The sequence below is a fragment of the Hyperolius riggenbachi genome, chromosome 10 (assembly GCF_040937935.1).
Source record: "Hyperolius riggenbachi isolate aHypRig1 chromosome 10, aHypRig1.pri, whole genome shotgun sequence".
In the NCBI taxonomy this organism is placed as follows: domain Eukaryota; kingdom Metazoa; phylum Chordata; class Amphibia; order Anura; family Hyperoliidae; genus Hyperolius; species Hyperolius riggenbachi.
Genome location: NC_090655.1, coordinates 41908850 through 41920957, shown reverse-complemented (window position 1 = coordinate 41920957; position 12108 = coordinate 41908850). Strand labels below are relative to the sequence as shown.

General features: G+C 44.2%; 1 protein-coding gene across 5 annotated transcripts in view; it reads right to left on the bottom strand.

Annotated features, from left to right (window-relative positions):
- Positions 1–12108, bottom strand: part of CFAP46 (cilia and flagella associated protein 46) — a 287892-nt gene that overhangs the window by 234803 nt on the left and 40981 nt on the right. For all 5 annotated transcript variants that reach the window (XM_068256846.1, XM_068256850.1, XM_068256848.1 and 2 more), the window contains exons 6-9: positions 9139–9303; positions 8938–9061; positions 6458–6552; positions 2086–2196 (exon numbers count right to left, since the gene is read on the bottom strand). In XM_068256846.1, the coding sequence (XP_068112947.1) occupies positions 2086–2196; positions 6458–6552; positions 8938–9061; positions 9139–9303 (495 nt within the window). The remainder of the gene's footprint in view (positions 1–2085; positions 2197–6457; positions 6553–8937; positions 9062–9138; positions 9304–12108) is intronic.

Here is a 12108-nt window from a genome sequence, read left to right as displayed (position 1 = left end):
TATATGTTGTTTCTTTCATATTCTGTCACATTGTTTTCAATTTACAAGTCTTTTATTTTGGTACAGAATATGCAAAAATGTAATTTCTTTTGATTCAGTTTGTGACTAAAAAAAATACAGGAGACATGCGCCTCAACCCTGAAACTCTTTAAACTCTATTCTACTACTTATCACGGTTAAAATGATACCACATATGTCTCTTGTAGTGTTGCTAAAACTTTCCCAAGTTTGATCATATTTCTGAAAATGACTTTTTATATTTGATTGAGTTTGTCCCTACCTATTTTTCATGTGACGTGGTTCACGGGTTTTAGACACACCAAAATGGATTCCTCAACTCGTCACGGTTAAAATGATACCACATGTGCCTCATTTAGTAGCAAACTGGTGGTACACTCTCCACAACAACACTGGACAAATATATTTGTCCAGTTGGGCTTAAGTGGTTAAGAGCTAGTATAGCTCGAAACATGTCAGCCTTTTGATGCATGTGTTATTATTGGATATGTCCTAAATAAAGAATCGGAACCTTGGACAAGTGCAGACTTTTTGCTTTTGTAATTTTTTGGGGGGTAGTAGATTTTATGCTGTAAATAATCTTTTACAGCAAAAATCAAATGCTGAGTTTCATACTGCTTTAAGAAAAACCTTTAGGAACTAAAATAAATATCAAAACACAGTCAGAACAGCCACTGCAAGAAACCCAGAGAGGGTAGGAACACGCTAGGCATCAATGTTAGCATTGCCTTAACCCATGAAAAAACTCATTTCTTTGCGTTCTGCAATGTGCGTTTTTGAAACGCAGAACTTGCTGCATATTTTTCCAAATTGCATCTAAAAACGCACACACGTTTTATTGCATTTTTATGCATTTTTTGTATAAAAACCAAGTTTGATGATGTATTTTCGCTACCTGTTGACTTCCTAGTGATAAGTCAGAGAGGACATTGAAAATATGTGCTGATCATATAAGGCCTATTTACACTACTTCTGCATCCGTTTTCCTGGATCCAGATTTCTGGATGTGGCCCCTGCTTCCACTACATGCGTATTCTGGATGCAGAAAAACTGACTCCAATGAATGCCTATGGGCCGGTTTCCACTAAACGTGATTTTTCTGATGCAGAAAAAAGTATGGATGGCAGGTTGCAGATTTCTGCATCAGATTCCGAATGCAGAAAAACTGACTCCAATGAATGCATTTGGACCTGTCTCCACTAATGTGTTCATTGTATGGGAAACGATGCATGCTGCAAAACTCTGCAAATTGCGTTTAGTGGAAACAGGCCCATAAGCATTCATTGGAGTCAGTTTTTCTGCATCCAGAATCCGCGTGTAGTGCAAACAGGCCATAAATAGCCACATCCAGAAATCTGGATGCAGAAAAACTGATGCAGAACTAGTGGGAAAAGGCCCTAAACTCGATTTTTCTGATGTAGAAAAATTATGGATGGCATGTTGCAGACTTCTGCATCATACATCCGTTTCCCATGCAATGAACACATTAGTGGAAACAGGCCCATAGGCCTTCATTGGAGCCCGTTTTTCTGCATCAAGAATCCGTGTAGTGGAAACCGTAATGTAATGAAAGCTTCTACTTTTACAGCAGAGTTTGATTTTTGAAGTGCAGGCTAAGCATCTCAAACACACATGTAAACTCCAACAACCACAAAATTCTAAGCTCTCCTACACAACCCACAAGAGAAATGATGCAAGAGCATGCTTTTATACTGGCCACATTCCCAAAATATTGCATAAGACGCATATCAGAAACGCATACAAAATCGCACAAAACCGCACTTGCGATTCACATGTGTGAAACGCAAACGCAATAAATCGCAGGCAAAACACGTGTGAAACGCAAACGCACTCAAAACGCACTACATTATGAGAAAAAAAATGTACAAACGCATATGCAACAAAACGCAACCTTTCACGCACCGCCTAGTGTGTTCCCAGCCGGAGGGTCCTGTTCCTTGCATTGATCTTCTTATTTACATTTTGCTTAAATGGTCATTTTCATTATTTTACATCTTTACAGCACCAAAATACAGTAAAGAACCAGAGAAGTGTTTCAAAATCTACCTTTCAGAGGTGGGTAACGGCAGAGCAGGTTCTTCTGCTCCGGTTAGAAGGTTATAGATTTCGTTGAGGCTTGTGAAGATGTCCTTGGAGGTCAGCGAGCTATCCATTTGCCTAAATGACAAAATATGAAACCGTTTAGAACACAGTTTTGTTCTCACTACAGCCAAAATCCCTATAATGATACCTGGTGGAACAAAACATGTTCATAAATGCCTTTAAAGGACACATGAACTTGGAGGGATATGCAGGCTTGGATTTACATCATAGGAGCCTATAGGCACAGATGTCCTGGCACCCTATACTTCACCCCCCCATGAATCTACAAACCCCCACTGAAGCTCACCACAAGTGTGTTGGCTGGCCCAGATGTCACTTCTATCTTACTTCCCTTACCCATCATAGGTAGATACAGGTGTCACTTAGCATTAGGTAGTCAGATGTACACTCAGCTAGAGGTGCCCCCTACTGAAGGGAGATCTCATCAGTGGAATGCTGAGAGCTGGGTGGGCAGCCTAATTTACGATCAACTCGAGACTCTGCATAAGGAAGGAGAGAGGCACTAGGGGAGGGGATTGAGCCGCCTTTCCATCAACCAGGCGCCTATAGGCACGTGCCTACAGTGCCTTATGGTAAATCCATCCCTGGGGATATGGAGTCTGCCATATTTATTTCCTTTTCAACACTACCAGTTGCCTGGTGTTTTGCTGATCTTCCATGCATTGGTAGTGTCCGAATCACACACCTGAAACAAGCATGCGGAAAATCACCTTAAACTTAAAGGATACATGAGGCTCAAAAAATAAATGCATCTTTACTTACCTGGGGTTCCTTCCAGCCCCTAGAAGTCTGTGTCCCTCGCCGCAGTTCCACTCTCACCCGGCCTTCTGCTGTCCCTTCTGTAGCAGCTGGCAGCCAGGTTGGCGGCTTCTGCACATGTGCAGGTGTACGCACTGGGTCGCCAGACGCTACTGAGGGGGTCCATCTGCAACAGGTTGGGAGTTGCAGTATTCGATTTTATGATGATCGATAAAGCTACTCTCACCTGAGTGTAGTGTGGTTCCAGTCTTTCTCTTCTTCCTCTCTCTTCACACCCAAGTCCCGGGTTGCCTGTGTGATGTAACAAATGCTTGAGGCCAAATACTAGAGGCCTCTAGTGGTCATGCAAGGTATGTGCCACGGAGCCCCTGGCGTTTTCCCTCTTTAGCATTTTGTTGTGTCACACCAGCAGACTCGAACCTCTGATTGTTGCTTACAAATCCAGCTTGCTAGTTCATTAAAGTACAATGAGGGTAAAGAAGTGCCCGGGGTTTTATAAAACTGAGTTAAAAACAACAGTAAATAATCCTGTTGTTTTTAACTCCGTTTTAAAAAAACCCTGGCAGCTGCTTTACCCTCATTGTGCTTAGTCACCCCCCCCCCCCCCCATCTGCTGTGGGCAGGGTTCAAAATAGACCATGATTGAAGACGTTATTGTCTTTTAAAGAAAAAGTGACCACCGGCAGTCCCAGTCTGGGACAACACGAGTAGAGATGGGTTCATTATCTCCACCTGCTTCTTGTGGTCGGTTGCCCCAGCAACCCACCTTTGTAAGTAGCCCTTTTATCATTTTATTGTTTTCAGTGTTACTGACATACTACACCATATGGGCTCCCGATTTTTGTTCTGTCTCTTCTTTCCAGGGTGTCCAGACATCCCATCCACTAACTTCATTAAAGTGACTTCGACACACCTCGAAAGGCTCCTTACTAATGCAGGATTCTTGGCTGAGACTTCCCCAATTGGCATTAATTACGAGCCTTAATTTCCAGGGCAACTGTGAGAGACCTATCTAAATCACTTAGGGCTTGTTTCCATATCCACGCTTTTAGCCGCGCTTATGGAAACATGATCACAGGGACATCAGGCAGTGCATAGACTGTACTGTCTGATGTTTCCATACATGCACTGCGAGTCACCACTGAATCCCAGAGCATGGCTGCCTGCATTTTAGGGCGATTGCTGCCGCAATCCCATCAATTATAATGAATGGGACCGCAAGCGGTGCCCCCGGGGGAGTAACATGCAACACAGAGCTGCCCGGACGCATGGTTAATGCGCTGCACTAATAAAAATGAGCCCTTAGAGAATATTAAAAATATTTAAAAAATAAACAAAAAACACAGTTAATACTGTAACAATTTAAAGAGACTCTGAAGCCAGTGAGATAGCATTTGATTAGTGTAAAGCACCTTACATAGTGCTAAAACGCCACTACCCCGCGGCAAAACGAGGGGTCTTTACCCCCCAAATCCCCCATGCAAAATCCACGACTTTCTTGGTCGTGGATTTTGCTGCTCATGGAGGCAGAGCTATGATCTGCAGCTCTTCCTCCATGCGCGTCAATTTGCCAGCGGATCTCCGCCTCTCCCCGCCCCTCTCTGTGAAGGCAGATTGAGAGGGTCAGGGAGAGGCGGAAATCAGCTGGGATTGACGCGCTGAGAGGCAGAGCTACAGGGCTAAGCTCTGCCTCTTCAGGAAGAGCTCCCCCGAGATTTACAGAGGGGATTTGGGGGGTAAAGACCCCTCATTTTGCCGCGGGATAGCGGCGTTTTAGCACTATGTAAACTGCTTTACACTAATCAAATGCTATCTCACTGGCTTCAGAGCCTCTTTAAAGAGACTCTGTAACAACATTTTGTGCCTTATTTCTTCTGTCTTATAAGTTCCTATTACTGTTCTAATGTGGTCTGTCTTACTGCAGCCTTTCCTACTTGCACTGTCTCTGTAATAAATCTTATCTCCTTTCCTCTGTCGTGTCTGTCGGGCTGAGGCTGGAATGTGTGGAATGTGCAGCACTGCTTGTCATTGGCAGAAGCTTTACACACCCTCTCCAAGCTCTGCATGAGTCACACCAGATAGCTGTTCACAGCCTATGATACTCTGGTTAGAAGCCATGTCATTTGTTTGTAAACACTGCCTAAAACTGTTCATTACAAGCCAGGATTGCAGCAGAGAGTGGCAGAAACAGCACAGAGGGGCCCAGGAGAACATAAGGAATAGAATGGTATGCTTTTTATTGTAAGAATATTAGAATACAGATTCTCTTTAAGAAGGAAACAAGTGCCCAAATCAGTGAAACATGATGATCAGTGAAACGTGAAACAATCAGTGAAGACAGATTTTAAGTGAATTTAAGTGGTAGTATACGCTCAGCAGAAAGGAAGTCCAAATCATGCACAGGGCTGGTTCACGATTGGATTGCAAATTGCGAATGCAGCGATTTTGCATCAATTTTCAATAGAACAAGAATCACATCGCAATCGCCCCCAAAAAGCTGCATACACACGTTTGTGATTTATGCAAGTCGCAAACGCTGCAGTGGGAATGATCCCATAGGGAGACATTCATAACAGCGCTTTACTGACCGCCGACGATCAGCAAAGAGCTGAAGAGTGCCCAAGTATGAAGCAGCCCTGAGGAGCCCATGGCAAGGACTCACCATATGTTTAAAGAGGAACTTCAGCCTAAACAATAACACTGTCATTAAGTTACATTAGTTATGTTAATTAACCTTTTGCCGACCGCGTCACGCCGATGGGCGTGGCCGCGGCGGCAGCCCCAGGACCGCCTAACGCCAATTGGCGCAAAGCCCTGGGGCTCTGTTTTGAATGAGATCGTGCGCACCTCATTCTCGGAGGGCGGAGCTCCGCCCCCTCCTCAGTCTCCGAGCGGCTATCGCCGCTCGGGAGACTGTTACGGCGTAATCGCCGTCTAATTACCCGTATAGCGCTGCGATCAGCAGCAGCGCTGTACTGGGGACAGCCTGAGCCACGGAGGTGATCGGCTGTCATAGGCTGAAGCCTATGACAGCTGATCACAGGGATTGGCCGGCGGGGGGAGGGGGGTATACAAAAGGGTAAAAAAATTACAGTTTTTATTTAAAAAAACAAACACAAATAAACAAATAAACACTGGGGGGGCGATCAGACGAAAAGGGAGGAGGAATCACTTGTGTGCTGTGTTTTGCGGTCCTGCAGCTTGGCCTTAAAGCTGCAGTGGCCAATTTAACGAAAATGTGCCTGGTCTTTAGGGGGGGTTTAACACAGCAGTCCTCAAGAGGTTAACATAAATAGGTAATATAATCTCTTACCCACCCTGTTTTAAAAGCTAAAAATGAGACTTCTATAAGAAAAACAAAATTCCGATGCTGTGAAACTGTTAAAGAAACACCAAGCCTTTTCAGTGCTGCTGAGTAGATTTTTAGTCTGGAGGTTCACTTTAACCTGCCACTAATGACACCTAAACATCCCCTACAATGTTTTATTTTGCATCTCCTAGCAACTGACATAATAACTAAAAGGTTAATTTCCCTAGTTAAAAAAATTATACTTACGATCTCAGCTTCTGAACTTTATAGATGATTGACAAACTTGCTGAACTTTTAGTTTCTTTAGCCGCTTTAGCAGAGTCAATTAATTTGTGATGCACCTTAATGCAACAAAACAATTCATTATTTATGCCAGACAAACAGCAAACATTAAATGCACTTTGCATGTACAGATCTAATTGACTAGTCACACGAACACAGATGCTTTACATAAATAATTAGAAGGCATGTTACTACACATAGTTTAAAGTAGAACTCCAGGGATCAGACGTAAAACCATTGCAATGATATCAACCATGATTTTACTAAAAAATCAGTGAAGTCTCATTTTGAACCTACAAAGCTCTTGAAAAGGAGGCCGGCCAAAGAAGACGTGAAAAGTATTTGTAGAGGTAAAAGTTCACTGAGAAAACGTGGACAGCATTGAAGGCTGCAGGGAAAAAAAGACATTTCTGGAACACATTTTCAGCCTCACTACACTGGAGTAGGAGCAACAGGAAATAATCAAATCAGAGACCTAAGACTTGGACCTGGAGCTTACTGCTCAACCCTCTAACATTCAGTTGGTTGTGGACACCTGTAAGCCTGCTCCAGGGAATTCTGGGACTTACCGTATATACATTCACTATGCTGTAACAGAAAAAATTGGGTATTCTAATAAGAACTTAATCAGCAGTAGAGTATTGTACTGGGTTAGCCATCAGTAAAAGCAAACAGTTTTCAATCAGGATGATCCCATTTATTGACTAACTTAAGAGAATAAAGGTGCGTACACACGCACTACAGCCGCCTACGGCGGGTTCGTCAGACCCTCCCGCTGGGCGGAATTTCAGGCGACAGTAGCGCGTGTGTACGCGTTGTCGGTGGACTGATAAGGCTGTTTGAGCGATCCGCAACGCAAGCGCAGTGCGCCTCTATACTGCGCAGGCGCGTGCGTAAAGAGCCGGAGCCTTTGCGCATGCGGAAAACTGGTCGCGTCCGGCAGAAGTGACGGGACCCGGTTCTGGCGATACAGTCAGCCAGGGCCGGTTTAAGCAACAATGGGGCCCCAGGGCAAAATAAACCTGGGGGGCCCCCCAACATATACCCCAGAACAAAAATCGGCATTAGGGGACCTTTTTTGCAGCTGGTATAACAGGGTGTGAAGTCCCAATCGGTCGGAGCTCCACATTCTGGCTATCCCAGCCTGCATGGGGGACAAGGGGTTAAAAAGTTTCAGGAGGGGGGACCCCACATAATTTAAAAAAAAAAAATTCCCACACTCTAAACATTACATTTTTTGGGGGGAAAATAGGAAAAAATTCCAGGGATCTTCATACAGCCATATTGCGGCTGTATAGCGATCCCTGGCCAAAGCGCTGCGGCTGCGTATAGACCCCCTGGAAACCCCGTCAGGAAATTTATTGCGCTTTCGTTTAATGCATGTAAAATTACACTACCGTTAGGTTTGCTACTAAAAGTGACATTTACCGCATTTAAAAGTATACTTTTTTCCTTCGAAACTTTAAAATCGATTTTCTCAAAAACTATAAGGTCTTTTTGAAAAATTGTTTTTTCCTCTTATTCCTAATGATCTCCTTAACATATCCTGCAAATTTGGGGTTTCTAGCATGTAAGGTGGATTTGCTATTAACCATTAAAGTCGGCAGGTTTTTAAATGTGTATTTTTTTTTTCCTTTGAAACTTTAAAATCGATTTTCTCAAACACTATAAGGCCGATTTGAAAAAATGTTTTTTCCACTTGTAGCCACTGGGGGCCCCTACAAGCTCTGGGGCCCTGGGGCAGCTGCCTCCTTTGCCTTAATGGTAGCGCCGGCCCTGCAGTCAGCGGAGGACGGCGGCCTGGGAGCGATCCACACGGATAGGGCTGGAGGAGGCCCCAGATATGTATAAAATCTTTTTTCATTTTTTAGGAAGTCTTCGTCTCTGGTTCCCTTTAACTAAAACAGGACATTCAAGTAGGGTCTTGAGAGGATGTTAGCTGCTTTATGACAAATAGATAAGACCCTTTGTTTAATCAATCCTCACATAACTGAGACTTAGATTAGTGTGGAGACATCGTAAATTCTGAGTTCAAATGTAAACTGCAAGCAGAATGAATGCAATATTTGTCTAGGCTGAAAAAGAATTATGGCATTAAATATCATCAACCTCATACCAATAAAGGTATCATTCTGATTCAAAACTTCTTGCTTATAAGAACGATAATCATACTGGTATTTCTGGGACTCAGAACAGTACAAAAACACAACTGTGAATACAAGGGCTTGAATCAGTACCAATCCACCAGCGATTTTTGTAAAGCCACATGTCAAGTTATGTCTGCCGCTGTGAGGTCCCTCTCCCCGTAGCGATAACCCGGAATAGTCAGCAAGCCTATCCTTTCCATTTACCAAAGTAGAGTTCTTCTTCAAGACTTATAATTACAAAAATTCAGACATTTCAAACATGAAAGCAATAAAAAAAAGCTACTTTTTTGAAATTACCATTTTAGAAAATAGAAGAGGGCATTTGTGAGGGACGTTTGCTTTGATGAATTCGCCAGCCATCGAGGCACATTCTGTAGCTTCCTTCATTTTCTGGGCATCCAGCAAACAATTCAACAACTCCCTAGTAAGACAAAAGCATGAATAATGCCGGCATAACAACAACTAAATAAAGGAAATCAGACAGCTAAAAATACTTACAACATCAAGTCAGCTCTCCATTCCTTGTCTGCATCATCAATTTCACCCAAAGACTTCACAACAGCAGTGAGACTATTAACAAGGCGATGGCGACTACCAGGCTTCAAAAATGGACGTACCGTTTGCCAGAATAAGACAGAAGCGTTGTACACCAAAAAGTGGTATCTGAAAAGAAACATTATTAAACTAAGTTTAGAAATCCCTCAAAGTTTGGCCCTTATTTGAGTGATCTGTAGAGATGCCATTTACTTCAGTTCTGTGTGATCTGGCCATTGGACACCTAAAGATTAGGGTGAGTCTCAGGGCCACTTTGGCGTTGGTTAGGGTTAGGCTTAGTTTATGGGTTAAAGGGACTTCGAGCAGTGCAAACACTATGGAAAGATGCATATCATTTTAAAGCTCTCTTTCTCCTCTTTCCAAGGATATATAAATCACCGCCCTACGCCTTTTAGTTTTCGCTATTTTCGCGATTGAAATTGCAGCGGCTGCGATTTAGATCGCCAAAATAGAGAAAACTAAAAGGCGTAGGGCGAAGATTTAGGTGTCGCCAGAAAGAGGAGAAAGAGAGCTTTAAAATAATATCCATCTTTCCATAGTTACATTGTATTACACAGGGCGACTTTTTCAGCAGAATGGAGCTGCTGACTTTAGGAAAAAGTCACCCTGTGTATTACAATGTAACTATGGAAATACTTGAAGACGAAAATGGTCCGCACAATGCTCCTAAGATCCTATATTTTATTTGTGGACGTATCCAAAGGTCAACACATATCACCAGCTGACATGTTTCGGACCTACTGGTCCTTATTCATAGCTAGAGTGCAAATAACACAAAAGGCCTCCTATATACCCTCCTTCGGTGGAGTGGGTGGCTCCCTAGACAATGTCCAGGGAAACACCCCCAGCCCCACACACAGGGGGGGGATATGTACAATATGAAGTACAACACCTAAAAAGAAAAGTAAAATAAGACAACATACTAATTGTTCAAAGCTAGGTGTTGAATTAAAACGGGAGGCCTAGAGGCATAACGTACAAAATTCCAATCAAATCCCACACCAGTATATAAATGTAGAAAAAATATATACATAATAAAACCTATAAAACTATATAGAAAATGTGATTTGTACAATTAAAACCATCAAGGAGCAGCATATGTAGAGGGAATATGCACTAGGTTAGAAGCGCCAGATCCCAGCGGGAGTTCATACCCTTTGGGAGTCTCGTGCCCATTCTGAAAATCCACAAAGCCTCCCGGCTCTTGAGCCGTTTAGTTGTGTCCCCCCCTCTCCGTGCAGGAAAAATTCTCTCCAAGCCATGGAAGGAAAAAGAGGACATGTCACCTTGGTGGACCTGGCGAAAATGCTTCGCCACATTGGAAACGTTGGAGCTAAGCCAAGCGGGACCGCAGTAATGTTCCCCTATCCTAGCACGTAACGGTCTCGTGGTGCATCCCACATACTGCAGGGCACAAGTCCCACAGGTAATGAGATACACCACGTTCGACGTCCCGCAATTAACGAATTGCCTAATGGGGAAACTGCGTCCGTTCGATGTTGACGTAGCAACTCGAGTTCGAGTGTGGACCCTGCAATAGTGACATGTTCTCACTCCACATCCGTATGAGCCCAACACATTCAGCCAGGTAGAAGACCTGGTTCGGGACTCATACAGACTAGGAGACAATGTTTGTGCCAAAGTGGGAGCACGCCTACTTGCAAAGCGTACCCCCTGTTGCAAAACACAACGTAGGTCCTCATCACCCTCCAATACTGGGAGATACTTCCTAACGATAGACACAATCTTGTCATATTCCTCACTGTATGTTGTAACAAAAGTGGGTTTTGAAACCCCTAAATTGGCATCCGAGTCACCCGTATTTCTAAGCAAAAGATCTCTGCTTTTAGAATTGGCTCTGACCTGTGCTCTGTTGATCATCCAATTGGGGTACCCCCTCTCTTTCAATCTGGTCCCTACCGTTACAAACTCCTCCCCAAGCCAAGACCCCCTCGAACAATTCCTGCGGGCCCTGGTGAATTCACCCACCGGGACCCCCCGTATAGTGTGTTTTGGGTGACAGCTAGTAGCCCGAAGGGTGGTGTTCCCGCTACACGGCTTTCTGTAGGTCCTAGAGTGTATCCTCCCCTCATCGGAGTCTCCCACCAAAGTAACATCTAAATAATCAATAGAGCCCACCCCCCAATTGGAGGTGAACTGTAAATTAAAGATATTGGTGTTCAACTCTTTCATAAATGGGGGGATATCCTCAGGGTTACCCTTCCACACCAAGAGAAGGTCGTCAATGTACCTCCCGTACCACGCAACATCCCCCAGAAGGCGGCTCTCACCCCCAAAGATGTGGCACTCCTCCCACCAACCCATATAGAGGTTTGCTAGTGACGGAGAGAACTTGGCCCCCATGGAGGCGCCACACCTCTGGAGGTAGAAGCCACCATCAAACATGAAATAATTGCGGGACAGGAGGTACTTGACGGCCAGACAAATGAAGGATCTTAGGTCTTCAGAATACGCGGAGTATTTCTCAAGGTGGTGCTCAATAGCTTGGATGGCCAGGTCATGGGGTATACATGAATACAAGGCCTTAACATCGATTGTCACCCACACAAAATGATCGTTCCAAGAGAAGCCCTCCAGGCTTGCAAGTAAGTGCTTTGTGTCTCTGATAAAGCCTGGAAGCCTCATCACAAGTGGTTGTAACAGAGAATCAATCCACTCGCTCAGGCGCTCCCCCAGAGAGCCAATGCCAGCCACAATGGGCCTACCCTCCGGGGGAGCGCCCGGCTTGTGGATTTTGGGAAGGTGGTGGAAAATTGGGGTAACAGGATGGGTCACCGCCAAGTAGTCAAAAAGTTTCTGATCCAAAACACCCAGATCTCGACCAAAAGACAGGAGTTCAAAAAGCTCCCTCTGGAAAGGTCTCATGGGGTCTCCCTTAAGTCTCTGATAAAC